The 22,575-nt window shown below is 41.4% G+C and overlaps 1 protein-coding gene across 5 annotated transcripts in view; it reads right to left on the minus strand.

The window, feature by feature from the left end:
* Window positions 1–18,984, minus strand: part of ltbp1 (latent transforming growth factor beta binding protein 1) — a 121,682-nt gene extending 102,698 nt beyond the window's left edge. For 3 of the 5 annotated variants that reach the window (XM_035171962.2, XM_035171958.2, XM_035171957.2), the window contains exons 1-2: window positions 18,181–18,984; window positions 12,804–12,874 (exon numbers count right to left, since the gene is read on the minus strand). In XM_035171962.2, coding sequence (XP_035027853.1) covers window positions 12,804–12,874; window positions 18,181–18,548 — 439 coding nt within the window. In that variant the 5' untranslated portion in view covers window positions 18,549–18,984. The remainder of the gene's footprint in view (window positions 1–12,803; window positions 12,875–18,180) is intronic. The other 2 variants (XM_035171961.2, XM_035171959.2) reach the window with 1 other exon arrangement.
* Window positions 18,985–22,575: the final 3,591 nt, after the last annotated feature.

The raw sequence follows: 22,575 nt of genomic DNA on the forward strand, positions 1-22,575 counted from the left end.
TTACAGACAGCATACAGCAGTTTACATACTCAACTCCAACACACACATGTACATGCATGTACAAATATGTTGGTTAAACCATACAAAGGAAGGTGATGGAAGATAACACACAACCACATCTGGATTTTCCTCTGACTGCATCCATTCCTCAGCCTAAATGCACACTGATCTTAACTATTATCTAACCTATTGCACACACACACACACACATACATACATTGACAATGTGTGTGTGTGTGTGTGCGTGCGTGCGTGCGTGCGTGCGTGCGTGCGTGCGTAGCTAGCATGAGAAATGACTCAGAAAGAGACTGGTCCCTCTCATTCCCCCAGGGGTCCCTGAGGGTGTGTTACCTCTCCATTTTGCTTATTAGTCTAATTAGTGGCTCTGACATTTGTGAAAATAATTACTGAGGGAAAAACTAAGCCACTAAGACATCTGCTGGGAAACTCACCCCCTCTGAGTCTGTTCACAACATATTGTACAAGATCTTTTAGTGAGTGATTTGAGCGAGTGAGTGAGTGAGTGAGCGAGTGAGTGAGTGAGTGAGCGAGTGAGTGAGTGAGTGAGCGAGTGAGTGAGTGAGTGAGTGAGTGGCGTGTGCAGTTCCTATTATGTCATCAGGAAGTGCAACTCATTTTTGTTGGCCACTCTAACTCTCTCAGCTCCGGTGTCAGGTGTTTGCCCAGCTCTGCCTCCTTGTCGGGAACTGCACACCCATCACTGAAATGCGCACAACCAAAGTGGAGACTACAGTGGTATGGCAAGTTAAGACTGGCTGATGATGCTGTCAGCAGCCCAGCGGGGGAGACACTCCACGATGTGGTATGATTTCATTACTGAACTATGACCAAGTCCTCAAGTTGATTTATATACGGTACAAAAGGAATGAACACCTGAATCTTTAACTTAGCATGGCACGCCCATACATGCTCCAGAAAGATTTTACCCACTCTGGTTTCAGCCACTCCCAAAAAAAGTAGGTAGTAGCTATAGGTAGCTACTACAATAGCTGTCAGGTGTGTATGTTAACTAATGCATTCCCACTCTGATATCCATAAATCTGCATTTTACACTGCTTCTTAAGAGTTTTTGAAGTACCCTGTTTGTAACATGACTGTCTCATTACAGGCTGCAAACCATAACGTACGCATACATGTGATTGAGACAGTTTACAATTTGCAAAATGTTTGGCTTGTGTGAGTAAGTTTTAATTATATATATATTATTGCTGGCAACTCATTTCCATTTGCCGAAGAACCATGAAACTAAAATATTAAGTATGCAAAAAAATAACTTCTCTAATACATCTGAGGTGTGAGTGTTAAGGTTAACACACTTTAACAGTATGGAATTTCCTCAGTCCAAAAACTAGTATTGACTTTCTACTTTCATCATTTATTACCAGTTGGGTTACAACCCTCCTCCATAGAGTAATTACCTCAAAGGTGACATCATTGTTGTATCTCCCCCCCCCCACCTGGAGCTAAGTTACTTGCACATTTTGAAACAACCCCACAGCTAATTTTCCACTTTGGTCATAGCTTTTTTGCTTTTTTCCCCCAACAAGTGTAAATAGTTTTCATCTCCCCTGCCCCACCCCCAAACCTCTCTGGTCTGGAACAGAGGCTGCCATCTGTTCTGCGAATAGTTTTCACTCTCCCTCTCTCAGACTGAGGTCAGCTACATAAGAGCTCTGTTCTGTGACGAGGGTGACAGACTAAGTGATTGTAATTTACTTGTTAGCTGGGGACAGGAAAGAGATCAGTCATGCTGATGCCCTTGCTCTTTTGATCAAACTCTGCTGAGCCTGGCACTCAGCCCCCACCCCACACCCAAAACTAGGTCTGCTAGTGGTCTGCAAGAGTTAAAAATATTTTTGGGTGTGTGAGTGTTCATGTGGTGGGGAGGTATAATGATTTTCTTTGTGTCACTGTATTAATGCCTCAAAATTCCAAAATGAAGAGAAGAAAAATTGCTCCGGCTTTATGGGTAACTGCAAAAGTGTGTTTAACCTTGCATGTGGCTGGGACAGATGTTCACTGAATTCAGATGCAGGTAGCGATGGGAAGATATGACATCGCGATATGAGGTATTGAATTCCACATTATCTGAGTCACTGCCGGGCCTCAGAGCTCAGATTGGCTCTGATAAGACTGTTGAGAATCTATTGGCTTCACTAATCCTGTGGGCGAGAGATACACTTATCTCTTCACTGGCTAGGGCTGACGCCAAACAAACCCTGTCATATTAAACAGCCTATTTATTCAAAGTAATGCACTATATCTACTTTGACTTTACTCCAGTGATGTATATATCACAAGGTAAACAACCACAAAAAACAATGCTTATCTACCCACGATGTTACAACATATTAGTGATCATTCTTTGCCTTCAGCGCATGGCCGATTTAGCCCAAACAATTTGCTGTTGGGCTCCTGATTCCCTCCACACACCCCACCTACAGGCCTCTGTGCAATCTCAACGTTCCCTAAAGGAAAACAGGCTGTAAAAAAGTCTTAAAAATGCCTGAAAACAAATTGCGATTTCCAACTCACAGCACAGTCAACAGCCCTGCAGGAGAGGAACTCCATGGGGCAGTGGGATTTCATGACTGAGCTATGACCAAGACACCAACATTTACTTTCTCTGACTGTGTAGTTTACACATCCATAATAATGAACACAGACATTAAAACACTAAGCTTTAGTTGAAACATGATATTTATGCACAACACCATATTCATATACAGGAATATGGTGTTGTGCAACTGCAGCTGAGTTGAACTGACAGCACATGAGCAGAATGAATAATGTATTTCTCCTATTGGTAGATATCTCATAGCCTCCAGGTGTATGTTATATCTCTGGCTCAGCTGTCACACATGCATTCTTTGCATCCTCTTCCCTCTTTCACACCTTCTACCTAACCTTTATCACCGCAAAAGAAAAGCAATTACAATGAGACTGAGGGAACAAAAGCCTAGATCTTATCAAAGAAAATCAACACGTCCTGTTGACAATGAGATTGACCAACGTTGACGTCAACTAAGTCACAATACTTGTGTGGTAAATCATTCTATTGTTGGACAGCTCATTCAGAGAGCTCTTACCTGCTGTAGTGGTTAAGTAGGGTGAGTGTGGACATCTTTAAGACACAATACCCAAGACAGTTGTGTCTTTATTGACTTGACTCCCCCATTTGCCCTGTGAACCAAAGTGTTGAACCCATTGCTGGACAGTTATTGTGCTTTCCTTTTACAACACCTGCAGCAGCCCTCCAAAGACAGTTCTGCTGATGGACACAGTAATGAGCTGTAATGGGCTTGGTCACTGGGCAATGAGCAGCAAAACAATAAAGTCAGCAAGTTGCCAGGTGTTCTTGTAGTGAACCCACATAGAGAAAAACATTTTTTGATTGTCTTTTTTCTTGGCTCTACAACTCAATTATTGGTTGTGCTCTAGTTATAATGATGAGATAAGGAGAGTAACATGAATTTTGTTTTTAGATTAGTAAATTGGGAAACTGCCTCAGGGCACAACAGTCCTGGACGAGTTACTGCATGTCAATTGGTTGTGTTAATGTGATTAATGGAAAATTTTATGTCAAATCTAATGGAAAAGTTTTACAATATCAACCTCAGGCTCCTCCCCTAGGTTTCTGGAGGGCGAGCAGACATTAGCCAGAGGAAAAGTGAAACAAATATGTTCACTGATGAGGTGATTGATATCCCCTTAAGTAATCCTTCACATTTTTGTGAGTGATCACATTGTGCACAAAATAAACATTTGTCAAAACGACAAAAGCCTTACAGTGAATGGATTTCAACTGGAGTTTTCTCATCCTTCAATGACCATCTATCAATTTGGCATCTTACTAAAATGTTTGTTCGGTTGAACGTCAGTAGACAGCCTACTGTTCCAGTCAGCTGAATGAGTTAAGTCAGTGTAGCGAGTGGTCTCTCTCACACTCGGACAGAGTTTTGGAGCTCATCACCTGTCATACTACCTCCTGGTATTATGATGTGTCACATTGCCTCTATCTTGCTGGTTTGGAACTGTTGCACGCAATTATTATTTCTGCCCACATAGTTGTTGCATGTGGATTGACAATGTGATTGCATTTACGCTTGTGTTTGACTTGGTCAAAATGTGTCTCTAACCACCTCCTGACCATCTCATCACAATTCATACTCAATGTGTCTTGGGTGCAAACACTGTCATGTGGTCAAGCTCTATTCAATTGCAGTCCGATCACCCGAAACATATGTTGAAAAGATAAATACTTTATTGATCCAGAGAGAAATTTAGCAAAAGCTGTTCCCTTACTCTGAATCGATGCTAAGTCATGACGGTGAAAGCGCTGAATCACAAACACTAAACCACTAGGGTGGTGGCTTAAATGGGGTATGTGACAGACAAAGTTCTTTGAAAGATTTAAGTCCCTGCAGTACCTACATGGATATATATCCAGTACTTACATAGCAGCAGAAGAGGAAGAATGCTATGACCACTTATATTCTTATCTTACGCCCGAGAGAGAGAGAGAGAGAGAGAGAGAGAGAGAGAGAGAGGGGGAAGTTCTGAAATTCTCTAAGTGAACATTTAATATAACTACAGGCTTTGTGATGTTTATGGTATAACTACTGTATTTCCTTACTTAAAGTAGTCCTAGGTACTCTAGTGAATACCAGTATTATGCAGTATGAAGCCATGCATCTTCCTCTCTATCTCTCTCTCTTTCTCTCTCACACACACACACACACACACACACACACACACACACACACACACACACACACACACACACACACACACACACACACACACACACACACACACACACACACACTCACTCACTCACTCATTTATGGTAATTTTCAAGGCAACCCCTGTGTGAAAACATAGTAGCAGACACTGCCAATGTGAACAACAGACAATCGGGACATGCAGCCGTTTCGCAGCGCAACTGCAGCCAGTGTGTCCCGGGCATAACGTAATGAGAGCTCAACTAGGTGGAGCTGTGGCAGCGTGTGGGGCTGGCAGGGAGATGTGACACGGTTCCGTCTTATGGAATCACGACACAGAACCGTGGAGGACTGTGATTTCTGTGTCGGATGAGGATCATGACAGCCCTATTAAATATGTATTCTGACACATTGAAATAACAGCTGATATGATTTCAATGAAACTGTAACTGCGGATAACAAGACACAATTCACTGAAGTGTAGACATTTCCCACTGTTGGAGCTTTTGGAACTACTCTGATTGGACAGAAGCATTACTTAGCTACTCTTCACCTTTTCTCTGTGCTAGTAGTGACGTCATTCTCGCAGGATTCTCGCACGTACAACTACGGCCGTTGGAAAATCCCACAGTAAATTTTAAATGTTTATTTTACACTTAGTATTTATACTTTAATGTAAAAAAAACATGGTGAATGACAAGCTTTTAATGTAGAAATAAACTTGTTTCCTGCAGTTTGTGCTGTGATGCTCTGCTCTGTAAATATGTATAGGGTTCCTGCTTCCTTCGGTCCCCTCTACGATACAAGCGCAATGCATGATGGTAGATATGGTTTGGAGCAGATGAATACTATTTTTCATGATGCATTATGGGGAAAAATGAGAGCACTATATACAGTATAAAAAAACAGGCACTGTAAAGTGATTAGTGAGTGAGTTTGGTCACAGCGACGGGCTCTAAGAGAGCAAATTAGAAAACAACTAAGTTTCAGTTTGACCTGATATCGGATTACTCACAGAATAAATGTAGCAAAACCTGATGTGATCTTTGGTGACTGTGGCTCTGGAGGTAGAGCAGGTTGTCCTCTGACCAACCATACCACATACAAACCCCAAATTGCCCCAGACGGCTGTGCCAACAGTGTGTGATTGTTGTGAGAAAGTGCTGCACATAAATGCTCAGTATGAATGGGTGTTTGAGAAGCAGGACAGGATGTGTGATTTAACTGTGCTCTGTGAATGTGACTTGTATTGTAATACATGGCTGTTAAGATTAGAAAAGAGCTATATTAATGCATTCCATTTGCTCTTTAGGTTTTGGTAAGGTAGAGCAGGGATGTAACACCAGCATTGGCATTAGTTCAGGTTTACTTTAGCTGATAGAGATCTATTAAAATAGGCCCAGATGAGTCAAACCAAAAGATGTACTCAGAACATCCCTAGTGTCAAATAATGCTGGTCGTCCATTGTTACAGTACGGATAATATGACCATGTCTTTTATTTTTACCGTGTTTTAAAAGAGGCAGCAGTCAATATTTTGGCTGCTTTCTTTCAGTGAAGCAAACTGTACAATTCTGATTTACAAAGATGTTTTGTCTGAGACATAGACATGATGTGTTCTCTTTGGGCGGATTTGACAAAGCACGATTCTGCTCCGCAATTCAATAATCTGCCAACATCTGACTTCATTCAGTCTGGGGGAGAAACTGGAATGTCTCCTGGTCATTCCTCCTGAATCAGATGGGTTTAGTGTAGGTGAATCACAAGTGGACTTCTTTGGCTGCCAAGACAAGAAACAAACAAAAAACTGTGTGCTCTATGTCAACACGGAAAGGTCCAACAAACACTCAGCGAGCACAGATCAGGAACACCGTACCATAGATAGCCCTTATTTTCTAAAACTGCATCAGTTCTTTGTGTAACCCTAACACTAACCCTATTCCACAAGATGTTGGAAATGTTGGAAAGATGTTGGAAAGATTCTGCTCCATGTTGACAAGACTGCATCACATCATCTCTGCTGATTTGTCAGCTGCACATTCATACTGCCAATCTATTGTTCTATCACATTACAAAGGTTCAACTGGATTCACAACTGGCGACCAGTGTGACTGTGGCCATAAAGGGATGAACATAGTTAGAAACAATATACATATAGACTGTGAAATTCATGGTTGATTGGGGCCTAAAATGTGTCAAGAAAACATTCCCCACATCATCACACCAGCAGCAGCAGTCTGAACTGTTGACACAAGGCAGGTGGACTCCATGGATTCATGATGTTGGCACTAATACCCTACCAAGAACAGAAATCTCAGAAACGGCTGAGAATCCTACCAATTATTTAGACAGCTTCTCTCTGATCACCCTTGATCAGCTAACCAAAAATAATCTCATGTTCTAAACCAACAACTTGTATCTTAGATCCAATTCCTACAAAATTACTTAAAGAAATTCTGCCCCTAATTAATAGTACGTTACTAAACACAATCAATCTGTCATTATCATCAGGATATGTACCACAGTCCTTTAAAATAGTTGTAATCAAACCCCTTCTCAAAAAACCCACCCTAGACCCAGAGGTTTTAGCCAATTACAGACCAATATCCAACCTCCCCTTCCTGTCTAAAATCCTTGAAAAAGTTATAGCCAATCAGCTGTGCGAGTTTCTCCAGGAAAATAATATATATGAAGACTTTCAGTCGGGGTTTAGAGCCAATCATAGCACAGAGACAGCCTTGGCAAAAGTCACTAATGACCTTCTAATAGCTTCAGATCAGTGATTTGTGTCTGTCCTCGTTCTGTTAGATCTCAGTGCAGCATTCGACACAATTAACCATCAAATTTTATTACAGAGGCTAGAACAGTTAATTAGCATTAAAGGAACCGCCCTAAACTGGTTTAAATCATATTTTTCAGATCGATTCCAATTCGTGCAAATTAATGAGTCATCTGTGCGCACCAAAGTTAACCACGGTGTTCCACAGGGCTCTGTGCTCGGCCCAATTTTGTTCTCATTATATATGCTTCCACTAGGAAACATTATCAGGACACACTCGGTAAATTTCCACTGCTATGCGGATGACACCCAGTTATACTTGTCAATAAAACCTGAACAATGTAATCCATTAACTAAACTCCAAGCATGTCTCAAGGACATAAAAACCTGGATGACCTGCAATTTTCTCTTATTAAACTCAGATAAAACAGAGGTTCTAATACTTGGCCCTAAACACCTTAGAGATACATTATCTAATGATATAGCTGCGCTAGACGACATTGCCCTTGCTTCCAATGAAACAGTCAGGAACTTGGGAGTGATCTTTAATCCTGATTTGTCCTTTAATTCTCACTTAAGACAAATTTCTAGGACCGCCTTTTTCCACTTGCGTAATATCTCAAAAATCAGACATGTCCTTACTCAAAAAGATGCAGAAAAACTAGTCCACGCCTTTGTTACATCCAGACTTGATTATTGAAATTCCTTATTATCAGGCTCCAGCAGTAAGTCGTTAAAGACTCTGCAGCTTGTCCAAAACGCCGCAGCACGTGTCCTGACAAGAACCAAGAAAAGAGACCACATTTCTCCTGTATTAGCTTCGCTACACTGGCTTCCGGTTAAATCTAGAATAGAATTAAAAATTCTCCTCCTCACCTTCAAGGCCCTTAATAATATGGCACCATTATACCTTAAAGAGCTGTTAGTACCTTATCAACCCACTAGAGCACTGCGCTCCCAGAATTCAGGCTTACTCCTCATCCCTAAAGTCTCTAAAAGTAGAGGAGGAGCCAGAGCTTTCAGCTATCAAGCTCCTCTCCTGTGGAATCATCTCCCACTTTCAGTTCGGGAGGCAGACACCATCTGTACGTTTAAGAGTAGGCTTAAAACCTTCCTTTACGATAAACCTTATAGTTAGAACTGGTACAGGCTTGTCTTAGACCTGCTCTTAGTTATGCTGCTATAGGTCTAGAAGGTCGGGGGACACATGACACTCGGAGCTTCTCTTTCCAGCTTCTCCTTCCTCTTCTCAATCGTTGTCATATCACAGAAATTCATATCTCATCAATACATGTTACAGACTTGACTTCTTCCCCGGAGTCCCTTTGCCTTATCGTCCGCAGATCCAGGGCCCCAGCTGTGGCCACATCATGGATTATGATCTGTGGACCGCGTATCAAAGATCGTAATGGTGGATCCAGTATAGCGGATTCTGTATCGTGCTGGCTGATCGTGATAATAATGGCGGTTCCTTTATCGTGTTGGCATCTGATAATGGTGGTGGACCACGATCGAGGTGGCAGCTGATGGTGGATCCTGATGGCGGCAGTGGACAATGACTGTGGACTATAGTGGCATCCGATCTTGATGGTGGATCATGATCTTGCTGGCTGCTGACCATAGACTATGATTGCAGCAGGACTGCTTGATATATAGTATTTCTCCTCAGATACTTGACCATTACTGACAATAATCAATTCATTGACCTTCAGTTATGCTTCAAAATGTTTACCCTTATCAATGCTGCTAAAACCTTTATCTTGATGATGTTCTCCATTACACGTGGCATCTATTGCACTTCTGTCCGTCCTGGGTGAGGGATCCCTCACATGTGGCTCTCTCTGAGGTTTCTACCTTCTTTTTACCCTGTTAAAAGGGTTTTTAGTAGTTTTTCCTGACTCTTGTTGAGGGTTAAGGGCAGAGGATGTCACACCCTGCTAAAGCCCTCTGAGACAAACTGTGATTTGTGAATATGGGCTTTACAAATAAAAATTTGATTGATTGATTGATTGATGTTGACTCCAGACTGTGACTCTACACCTGCAGCCTCAGCAGAAATCCACATTCATCAGACCAGGCTACATTTTTCAGTCTTCAACTGTCCAGTGTTGGTGAGTCTGTGTCACTGCAGACTCACATTTCTGTTCCTGGCTGACAGGAGTGGAACCTGACGTGGGCTCAAGGTTGTTGTTCATTCTGATGCTTCTCTGTTCACCACAGTTGTAAAAAGTGGTTATCTGAGTTACTGTAGCCTGTCGACTGTCAGTGTGACCATTCTCCTCTGACCTCTGAACTTACTCAACCACCAGCGTCCAGTTTCCACCACTTATCTGGGTATGACTCACTGCAAGGTAGGCTAGATACATAGCTGTGTACTACAGCTCTTCCTGGAGGATCCAAAGGCTTTCCCAGGCCAGATGGATCATGTATTCCCTTCAGCATGTTCTGGGTCTGCTCAGAGTACCTCCCGGGAGAAATTCTGGTAATATTGAATGAACTCTGCACCATGTTTTTAAGAATGAGCACAGCCACTCTGTTAGGAAAACTAATTCCATTCTCTTGCATCCATGATCCTATTACGTTGTCACTATCAAAAGACCATGTTTTCATGCTATGGTCTATTTTCTCAGTCTGTTAGATCATTTACATTACAGCCTAAAACAACCTTAAAATTATTATATAGGGTTATCAAGTTCTTGATGTCATAGGTGTGTTTATTTCCAAGGAGCTTTTGACACTTGAAGGGCTGAGGAGGCCCAGATAACTGGAAGGCTGACATCCCTCAATACAGAAAATACTATTAATACTATTTCTAGATTTCTTCACAAATGAAAATTCAATAAAAAATTAACTAACAAGATAAGTGATTCACCAGTTTGATCTACGTTTGTTCCTTTTTTGAATTTGGCACCCCATATGATCAGGATATTAATAAAAGCATTTTTACTTGTTAGCGCAAGTTTGTTCAAGCAATATAAAAGATTTGTGCTTCAATTGATTTTTTAAAATACAATTTTACATTTTAAAGCACAGGGCTCGGCATGGTGACTTATTACTTTGAACATCATTTGTGCATATTTGTGCAGGCAAAACATTTTCATTTATTCTCACAATATGAGCATCACACATTAGCTAAATAAACTGTTTAGATGTATGTATGTATGTATTTAGATCTAACCGTAACCCTAACTTTAGAAATAAAGAATCAAAGCTGTTTATTAGGCTTGTGCATATGTATAATTGCACAAATGTATGAATAAGGAACACTTTGTCTTGGGTGTTAATGGGGTTGCTGAAATTAACAAATTTTATATCTATATTTAACTTCTCACAGTTTGAGCAATATTTTATGTGCACTAAAAAATGAAATATTCACCTTATTTATATCTTGCTGACATGGGTGTGTGAATGTGTGTATGTGTGTGTGTGTGGTAGGGTCCTGTTTCTTTCACTCTAGCACCAGTCAGCTTTGTGCAGTGTAGAAAGTCCAAGTTACTAATGATACGTTTTCTTGCCAATATCAGGGAACCATGCACCATTTCAGCAGAGGTTCTCATAATTCCTGATGCAGAAATACTGGCACTGATACACCCATCAGTATTCCATCTCACGCTCTTGTCACTCCAACCATAAGAAGACTGACCATGGTAAAGTGACATTGACATCTGTATTAATCCTTTGCTATAAATCGAGTTGGTGAACATTTGATACAAACATTTTCCCCATCGACCAATTAACAACCTTGTATTGCTGGCCTCTGGGGAAACGGAAAGCAAGAACATCAAAAAGAATGGAAGCTATTTTAACCTATTAGCTTCAACATCCTTTTTAATGCCACCTTGCAAGGTGGTGTCTGTTGATCCACAAATCATAAATGGTCACTCACACACTGACAGAACAGCTGTCAGGGATATCGACAACAGAAAGGAATGTACTTGAAGATCCCAAACACACAGAATTTTAATACGTTGATCCAGCTGACCAGTATCAGCGCCCAAAATTTTAGCGCCACCTATTCTTTCTTAGTGCAATTTCTTTTTAATGGTATATGTGTTTCAGTATCTTCTCCACAGTGCTTCTCTGTTGTGGAAGATAAAACAATGAAGGCACTGGAGAGAAGCTGTTTACTTATTAAAAAAATTGGCAAGACGAAAGTGATCTGACCAATGGATCTGGGCCAAGAAGTATTATCCATTTCAAGTCTGCTTCTCTTTAACTCTGAGACATGTGCTCTTGCCCGTCGGACGGTATAATAACAGTCTGCTCATGACTTGGCAGGCAACTGTCCAGAAACAGGTCCTCATTCATGAAATGCATGTTTGCACAGATTTGATCTTAATTTATGCATATGCACACACTAACAACTGCTGCAGGATTTATCAATAGTTCTTGAAATATGGATATTTGGATGGAGTAACAAATTGCATCTGTATTGCTGGGTATACTGCTTGGTAACTGATTTGTGCATAAAAACACATAAAGCCCACAATGAAATACAGCATATCAAACAGCGATATTAAGTATACCTTGAAAAAAACAGGCTGGGAAAATGAAATGTTGACAGAATAAAGCAGAGTCAACAATTATGTATGTGCAGGGGTAATTAACTACACACAATAAGGAGCCACTTCAACTTGAGTGATTATGTCCTCGGAGTGTATTTACTGCTTCCTAATATATATCCAGGCTCTTATTATCACTGTATCCAAGCCAGTGTATCACAATGCAAACCCCACTGTTAATTAGCAAATAACAGGGCCCTTAGTACTATTTTAGTGTTTCATTGCCTACTCAGGTTTTGATTAGTTTTAGAAGTTAGAAGCAAGTGCAAGCCAACAGCCATTTATAACTGTCTCATGTAGGTGATCTATGGTCCCAAAGAGGATGATACAAAGATTTTAGAATACAAGACTGTGAGGTAAAACTTTCTGTGAGTAATGTTACATTCATGTTTAAGAAATAAATATATTACATTATATGTAATTGAAGCAAACAACACAAGATATATTTACAACTCTACAAAATGTGTCTTCTAGAAAGTACATTTCTTTACTATTAATTTGCAACAGCTCAAAATAAGATGATTTGTCCGCACATCAATGTGATGTAATCATAATGAAAAGTGTATTTTTTTTAACTTGTTGTCAAGCACTGCAGAAAAAATGTAGTTTGGGTGCCTGGTGCACTCTGACTAGCATCCGTTGTTGTGATATGTGGCTGGGAATTTCTGTATTAATATGAAGACGCTGTTGTGTTGAAAGGACTTCGGTGTGCACTTACGCTTCGTGCACCGCTGCGACACCTGAGTTTTGGTCCATCCATGACAGCACTGCCCTCCACAGACGTTCACCCTGCAGAGAGAAATCAAGCACAGGCAGATGAAACAAACAGACGCTAACATTGAAATGTCAAACACAACAACTACATAAAGAAACCCAAACTTCCCCTGCTGTATATCCAAACTAAGAGTTGAGTTGTTTTCGAGTTATTTTCACATTGCTCTGGCTCTTTTAGCTTTGGAGACATGTTATTTCAATTAGACTGTACATTTGACTAACAGTTATCTCCTTTAGTCAGATGCCAACATCAACTACTTGTTCAGTTCACTGGAGGAATGCACGTCTTGCTGGGCTGTCATCGGACTTTACTTGTGATTTTTACACAAGAGGCTGTTTTGAATATATTAAAGGTAAGAAACAGGCCATGTCAACTTCAATTTGACGTCTGCAACATCAACAGCAGTTCACACTGTTGTGCAGAGAGTTCATGGGGTTTGAGACAAGTCACGTCATCATGTAAATTTTCCACCATAGTTATCTGATTTTTGGCACAAATCAGGCTCCACCAATTCTCACCGGATATTTTCCAGACTTGAATGGCCTCCCAAACACAGATCTCCTGAGATGTGGTTTGGCCTTGTGACACTAAATGTGACAGGGAAGGCAAGTATTTTCAGTGTTACAGAAGTTACTGAGGTGTAGTGTTTATAGGGGTAGGTTTGTTGAAGCCAACCTGAATCTGGCCAACTTAGTTTTACTACAAAACCTTGGTTTGGAAAAAAAGTCTTGATTGAGTCAAGCTGTTGGAAGCTGGGAAGTAGAAGCTGGGAACTCACGACTCAGATCATCATCATCAGAGAGACTGGGTTAAATAGACTCACCACCTCCTAAACCTCCTGAATGTGAGAGAGTTTAAGATACAAACTTAGAAAAAAAAACTAGATGTGCATTATGCAATTGTGGGCCATCGTAATGTAGAAAATTGATTAATACAGGCCCTGGTCACTTCATACAGGCTGCCAGCACTGGTTTAACCTGCATCACTGTGTCTGTCTGAATGAGGTGATATGACAACAGTACAGTGTTTCCCACAAAGAGACGGTCGGGTAGGGGGAGGTGCTTCTCATATGGTAGTGAGAAGCATTTTGCTTGAGTCAGCTGTGAAACAGCATTGCATTAATCAGTTGTCCATTCCTTGCCTGTAATTTATTTAAAAACACTTAAGTACTGAAATATTTCAAAGTAGCTGTCATATTTTTTAAATCCAAGTCACCACACATTTGACTATGACACACAATATGTATCATGGAAAAGGGTAGTGGGCCATAAAACACTAAGTAGCACTGCTAATCTTACATGATGTATTGTGAACAGCATTTTCTGTGTTTAAAAGGTAACTGGTGCGGAAAAAAAAACACTTCTGTTACTGGGCAAATTTTGTACTGTTAAAATGTCATGAAAACAAGACAGGCATACACACACACACACACACACACACACACACACACACACACACACACACACACACACACACACACACACACACACACACACACACACACACACACACACACACACACACACACACACAATCACCTGATCCTTTCAGCCTTGTGTAACCTGGTAATGAGTCTGACAAGAGCTTTGGGTAGCGGGACACCAGTACACAGCCAAACTGTATTCACTAATCACACATCAAAACGTTCCACTGGGCCAGAAACTGAGCAGCTGAGGTCTGCTGGACCACACACAGCCTGATGAACTTGTGTTCTTCTGCTGCATTTCTACTGTATCACAATCAGCACACCCCAACCAACAAAGCTTGTTGCTTTGTGTTCACACAGAGCTGTTATCATTCTGAATGTCCGCTGAGACAGAAACCTCCCACATATTTGGATGTATCCCTCTGGTCAGAGTTCTGGATTTAATTAGGTGGGAAATGGTTATTGATGTGAGGAATAAATGCCCTATTTTAAAACTGGTGTTACATGTGAGAGAATCCTATTCAACCAATGGGGAAGACTGTTGTGAGTACATTTTTGGGGGGTATTCTACATTGAAGGGAGAAACATCAGAGTCAGTGGGAAACTGGATATTTAGGCCACATTCTTCAACACTGGTCATGAACATAGAAACATACAAAATAAAATGAATCCTACTCTTTGGTTTGAAGAAATAAGCTGCTGGTAGAAAACCTTGCTCTTTAATGTCTACAGTAACTGCTATATGTAGTCAGTCCATATGACACTATGATAAAAACAATTTTTTTTTTTTTCCAGCTTTGAATTGTACTTGCTGCTTCAGATTCAGGGTCCTGGTGTTGTTCATGATGATTCTCTGCCAAGGCAGAAGCAATTCACTCTGATGGAATGTGTTTCGTTGAAGTAAAAGCTGTGCCACAAAGCAATGGTTTGAAGGCAGTTAATAAACAGGAGTCAAAAATATACCTTTTGGACTTCTTAATTGTGTGAATTTGTTGTTCGATTGAGCAGTAAGCTAACCAGGATTGGTTATGAATCAGGAGGTGAGGCAACTAAACAGAAGTTGGCGGTCCGATCACTGGCTCCTTCAGTCTGCATGCCCATTTCCTTGGGCGAGACACTGAGCCCCCAAATTGCTCCTGATAGCTGTGTGTCTAGATCTTCCCCTGGAGCTAGCCAGTTGGCTAACTCACTGTTAGTGAGATTGTTAGCCAGAGGAGCTTTATTTTCTCTCTTTACTACATCTCTATTTTGGCTGCCACCTATTTTATATGAACAAGTGAATGTGAGTTTGTGGTGTGAATATGGCATTACACGGTCATGGACTAGAACATAGCCACTGTTAATGTTATTAGAAACACCTGTACTTTTCCTATGATGAATAATCTAATTTAAAAGGGCTTTTAAAGGCTTTACGACGTCAGGTAAAGTTTGGCTTAGATTAAAAAGTATACATTCAGAGGAAATGATGGTGCATGAGAGGATCAATCAGAGGATAGTCACTTTCACCCAGGAGACTGGGGTTCAAACCCTGATTTCTTTTTGACTTTTTCTTTGCATACTAGTTATCTAAGCCAAGGAGGTTATGTTTTGATCCCTGTCATTTTGTATGTTTGTTGGTTGGTTTGTTTGTTTGTCAACAACATTACATAAAAATGGCTGAAGGGATTTCCAATATGCTGCAGATTCAACCAAAAATCCGGGTGTGCCGGATTTAAATGTGGTTTCATAGAGGGGTAGGCCTTTTTCCAGTGCCATTCTAGCTAATGACATGTTCTCTCCCTGGAACACGGCCACAACCAAAACTTCCAGAGGGTGCATTCTAACCTCTTTTCAATCATGTAGAAGGTACTGAAGTGTAAATGCAACAATGCCTGAAGCTCTTGGCAAGATACCATTATCACCACCACCACCACCACCACCCACTGCCAGTTAGCAACCACAATTGACAGCAAAGAAAAGAAAGTGAGAGAAATAGAAGCAAAACAAGAGCTAATATTGGCATTGCATCGCAATGCAGAAGAAAACTTACAGTGAATAAAAGAATAACATAAGTAAAACAAAGGAAACTACTTTTAATGTAATGTAGTAACAGAAAAAAATTACATATTGCACCTTTAAACTTCCGCTCAGGTTGAAGTCTGTTGTCTGATGTTATGTTCACATTACAGGCCTTAACGCTAATTTCCAATTTGACAGATACAACCTTTAGTGTCACTAGTACTGTGCCCATTCTAAACATGCTTGTTGGGAATGGGTTGTTTGCTTGGCCTGTGTTAATGCTCCAGAGTCTACTGCAGAGTTATTACTTGTCATCAGTAAGTCCTCCGAAAAAGTTTTGCAACATACTGTCACTTTTTTAATTGATTGTGTGCTGGACATTGTGTACAGAGCTTTTTATGTCTATGGATATCATTGCTGGAGGGGCCGCAAGATTTCAAACACTGCCATAGTTCATCCGAAGACGTAGACGAAGACATGTTCGACTTGGTGTGCAGACTGAAGGCACACTTCCCCGCCCCCACTGACTGCAAGGAGCTGTTAGCCTGTTTAGTCAAATTTCATCAATATTGAACATATCAAGGGTCCAAATCGCATCACATTCGACACTGCATTTCCTAAAGCCACTAACAATACCAAGCCAAGTGTGAAGCCGATAAGATGAATAGTTATATGCATTCCGCATACAGACATGAGTGGAATTAGTGAGTAGATAGTCTACATTCATTTTACCATTGAGCTCCGTTGTTAAACTGCCAAGCACGCACAGATTGTACTGAAATGTGAGCCACACACACAAGGATTGTTTGTTTTGCTGGTGAGCAATACGATGCAGATGATGAGGATGAGAATGCAGAGGCGTCAAATGGTAAAAGCTAAAGCTTCTCTCCACCATGCTTATTATTTGCCAGGCGAGGAGGTGCAGCCACTTAAAAAGGACAACAGGCACATAAACTGAGATCAAACATGAATCAGATATAGGACCAAAAAAAGGGTCCCCGACTTCATGTGAAAAAAAAGTGATTTGGTCTGTTTACACTTGCGGGGAAAAAATCAGTGTCAGGATTGTGTGACTTTAAGGCCAAAAGAGATTGGATTAGGGCCATTTCACCATGGGATGTAAATGTAACCTAATAGGGTCAGGAATGGGTCAATGAACAACAGTCCACAGGAGAGGTCTAATTAAGCAAAATAGGGAGCAACTCAGTGGGTGTACCAAGATACACCCGCTGAGTTGCTCTATAAACTATAAACTAATTGCTTTGGATGAGATTTATGTGAGACTTTGCAACATACCACATTCTGACTGCTACCTGCGCTACATGGCAATGCAGTGCTTTACAAGTTAAATCACATTCTACTCTAGACCCGAGAGGGACCCGGCCCGCTAACAATAGGTTGAGGGTTGTCTGCTCACTCAGGGATTCAATGGAAAGTTCACAGGACAAGTTTGAAACAGATTTTTCTATACGTTGAGATTAAGCAACATTAGACAAGTTCACATTTAACAGGTCGTTTAGCCCAGTGAGAGTGAACAAAAACCCAAATCATCACTGTCACCTACACACACACGTGTCTGAAAGCAGCTAAGTTCATGTCAGTGTCAGAAGTCAGAACCTGGTGACACTGGAACACTGTGTGTGAGTTCAAATCAACCCTAAAGAAAAGACCAACCCAAACACGGTTGTGTCCATTATGTCTGTGTCTTTAAGATAAGGTGAGAGTGCAACAGGAGGCTACAGCCGAAATGATACCAGGGTCTAAATGTGCTTTTCAGATTCCGTTTAGACTGCGGTGCCTGTTTAGTTTAAGATCAAAGCTGACAGGAAGTCATTAAGTTCATTCTCATTCCCTTACATTCCTCCGTCCTGACATGTTTTTCTCTGACTTTCTTACCCGGGCAGCTTCATAACCTGCCGCTGCTGGCTCTGCTCCTGGCCGCTCTGCCGGACCACTGATGGCAGCGGCGGGCTGAACTGGGGCACCGGAGCCGCCTGGTTCCCCATCCTGCGGGTCCGGACCTGGCCGCCGAAGTTGGCGGTGAGCTCCACGTTGTACTTGTGCGGTTGCCCCGCCGCGCCATGACGCGTCGAGATGGAGCTGACCCGCACCCCGCCGTCCCCTCCGGCCGAACCCGGCCGCGGCCCCGGCCCGGGCTGCAGTACGTACAGCCTCCTGAAGCCGCTCTGGCCCTGCTGCTGCTCCGCTGACACACACAGCAACACACCGAAGGCAAATAAGAGGGCCCGGTTAATCCAAGACATATCGACACCGAGCAGTGAGTGGAGTTTGGGAGGCAGGGAGTGAGGGAGGGGGCTATCCAGGTTAATTTCGGCTCCTTTAAAAAAATCTCTCACTTCTTAAAAGTAACAAAAGCCTGTGTATTCCTGAGCATATTCATGTAGGTATCGACCTCCAACCTAAATAAGCTAACTTTAACCAAAGAAAAGCGTCGGTTTCACTGTCAAAAGTGTCAAATAAAAGAGGGCATGTCTCGTAAAAACGCTCCTCGCGGGGAGAAGTGAATGAGGCTCCGCTCTGTGTCCTCCTGTGGCTCGCAGGGTGTCCGAGCTGCCGCGGCTTCCTCCGGACAGTGAGTGAGTCGCTCCGCGGTCAGAGGAGCTGAGAACTCCAGGAAAGTTTCTCCGCTGGAGGTGAACGGTGTCAGCAGCGCGAGCAGCCAGCCTCCAGACGTGACGTCAGGAGGGGGGAGCCTGCACGCTAACCCCGAGAACTGTTCTCCGAGTTTCCTGGGGCCCAAGGGTGAGAGGGGGGACCCAAACCCAAACCCCCACCCACGCACAGGCTCACTGTCTGACCCACACACACACACACACACACACCCATGTTGGTACGTCGATCTTAGTGAGGACCAGGCCCGGATCTGGACTGCTCAGATTGGGGGAATAGAAATTTGGGATGGGCACCATCACACAGTGGACTGAGTGATGAGCGTTTTCCAAATTTTAAAGAACACGTCACAATATTAAAAGAACCATCCGTCCTTTTTGGGAATCAATATTAGATCATTCAAATGAAGATCAATTTTAATCAGAGAATAGATTTTTTTGAAACCCCGCCCTATGTCCAACCAGCAATTCAGAAATCAGGAAATTATGACACATGAAATAAACGTGATTGGCATATTCAAATGGCACAGAATAAAGTTGACCAATTGGGTGGGCATTGCCCCACCTCTGCCCCCTTCTAGATCCGGGCCTGGTGAGGACACTCATTGGCATAATGAATCCCCTAGCCCCTTACCCTAAGCTTAACTGTCACAACTCAATGTCTAACCCTAACCCTAAAAGCAAGTCTTAACCCCTTTAAAAGTGTGTCCGAAAGTGAGGACCGGCCGAAATGTCCTCACTATCCAAAAATGTCCTCACTCCATAAGGTCTATGCTCAAAATGGTCCTCACAAATAATAATTACAAGTACACATACACACTCCAGGTCTCTGTTACTTGAAACTGATTTCTTGTTTAAATGAGTAAACTGTACCATGTATTCGTAGACATAGGTGATCCTCAAATATCACACAAGTAGGTACCTCTGCAGTTAGTTGTGATCACTACAGACACAGAGGTCCACAGTATTTATTACTTATTAGTATTTAATCAGCCTGTTACCTCTGAGATAACAACTTCCTCCTATCTTAAAGCATTAAAATGTTCTCATGCTCACAAGTTCACTGTCTTATTACTTTATAATCAAAAGTTATCTTTGGAAATAAAAACATTACTTTCTTGTTATTACTTCTTTATTTTTTATCTTAGGATAATGTGAGTCATCCATTCACAGGCTGTTGAATTATATATGTCAGCAATGGAAAATCGAAAAGTGTTCACTTATTCCCTTTTAATGTTGTTGAAGTAGTTTGCAGTTTACGGTTTTCCTTTTCTTGGTCAAAATATTATATTTTAACGAAAGACAAACTGACAGAAGATGTATTAAAGACTATGACTATGTCTACTGGACTAAGTTCACAATACTTGATCCAGACTGAAATCAAGTATATATATATATATATATACACACACCTACCTATATCTATTTTTTTGCAGCACTTCAGCATATATCTCAAGTCAAGGACAATGTTCAGACATTCACCCATTAGCACTTTATTTATAACACAATACTAACACTGGGTAGCTCCTCCCTTTAATTATGCTCATTGTTACTGGATTCACATCTGGTGAGTGTGAAGGTCACTGAACTCACTATCATGTTCATGTTCACACGCACACACCACACACAAGCTCTCGCCCAAGGGCACGCGCAGGATTTTAAGCCTAAAAGTCTGCTACCAGAAGTAGCGATGCTAGCGGATGTAGAGATGCTAAAGCGCACCCCGTGCGTGCCCTTGGGCGAGAGCTTGTTTCCGGTGTATGCGTGCGAACGTAAACGTGGCTCCAAAGGGGATATCAGAGGACATTTAGGGTAAAAACATGGTGTAAATGACATCGTTTCGAGTCTAATAGGAATGTCAGGGATTCAAGACACTTGGATGACAGCCCAGGAGCAGTATGGAGGTATTTTATGTTTTTTTTCTGTTGTTTTTTTAGATTTCAAGAATAGATCACCATTTACTTCAATTGTATTGGATTTAGCTGCAACACTGTTTACCCCTGAGACTCCAGAAGTGTTTTGATGTGGAAAAATTCAAATAATGGGACCTTAATTTTTAAAGATAGCCATATGTGGATGTAGTTCCATAAATGTGTCTTTACAGAACATGTTAGACAAAAAAGATGTTTTGTGGATTTTGTGGAGCAAAAAGTGCATTGTTCATATTCAAAAAAATATATAGATGTAAAGGTTATTTCATACATGAAGAAGATACTCATAAAAGATGAGCCTGAATTTCAATCTCATGTTTTCTTGATAAACCCAAATAAGTCACCATCTTTTCTGTGGGTGGGGAAGGAAGTATATAATCCACAGATTTAATCTTTTATCCTGTTTCTTTCTACTATGAATTAATCATGTGACAAATACAAATCATTCATACCCAGCACTTCTACTACGAAAATTTGAATGTTCCTCTAAATCAAATTTTCAGGGGGCAGCGGAAATTGATTATAAAACTTGTTAGTTAAAAATATTCAATCTTTAGCACTTCTGTGTGACTTCTCATTTAGATTCATTAACCTGCAATTCCAAAAGAGAGAGAAACAATCTTGACAGTTTCATTATATCGACATGATAAAATACCGGGGTAATGTTGGAGAAGAAAATTGAGACCTCAGAACTTATGAAATAGTTTGGTTGTATAGGAAAGCCATGGAGAGAAGCGGGATCTGGAGCCACCAGTGCTGCCACTTTGTCTCAATGGCCACTGGTTCGTTAAGATAATTAATCACTGTTTTTAATATGTAGTTAAATCCAAAAGCTTTTATATTTGTAAAAGAAACAGGAATATATATGTGCACTGGACCACATTAAGCGGAAAGTCCAAAGAAACTGAAAACCTATTGCCTTAAGCACCCTTTCATGACTTGATATTTTTCCAAATAAGATTCAACATTAAAGAGAAACCACATTTTTCAGTGTTGGGCTTTATACATAAAGAGCTAAATTGGCACTCAGAGTGGATAATCCACTATGTGTAACAAATAGTGATACAAAATACCTGGAACCTTAAAGGGATGCATACAACATGTTACCTTCCTGTGGGTTCATAGAAAAAGTAAATTTTCATACATCAATCGAAGGCACAAGTCTCTGTCTCTTCATTATGTGGAAAAAAAAATATTGAAGAAGGAGCGGAGTTAGCTTTGCCAGGCAAGTTGGACTACACTAATACTAGTAAATGGCCCAGGTGCATGAAGCACTTTCACTATACCACCACACTGAGACTTGACATCGGCCTGTGGTCAGCAACCGAGAAGCGTGTCCTGATAGTCAATCTGACAATTCCAAGGGAAGGGTACACCCAGGAAGCATACGAGAGGGAAAAGCTGCCGTACACAGATCTGGCAGCAGAATGCCAAGAGAACGCCTGGAGAGCAACAACTTACCCAGTGGAAGTTGGCTGGCGGAGTTGCGACAGCCAGAAATGCTCTGCAGTGATAACACCAATCTGTCTCTAAACGAAGCAAGAGAACGTCAACTTTGAACAAGCACGCCAGTGGAACCAGTAGCCGGGTGAGAATGTGAAGTCACAGAGTGCAGCTGTGAAAAAGCAACAGCCAGTTGTTCTGCCTTTGGACATTCAAAAAATTTAGCTTTCTTGAGGGAAATGAGCTCAGAGGACAAATGAACTCCTGCATCTGAATGGAGAACAGAG

Source organism: Hippoglossus stenolepis, chromosome 12 (assembly GCF_022539355.2).
Source record: "Hippoglossus stenolepis isolate QCI-W04-F060 chromosome 12, HSTE1.2, whole genome shotgun sequence".
NCBI lineage: Eukaryota > Metazoa > Chordata > Actinopteri > Pleuronectiformes > Pleuronectidae > Hippoglossus > Hippoglossus stenolepis.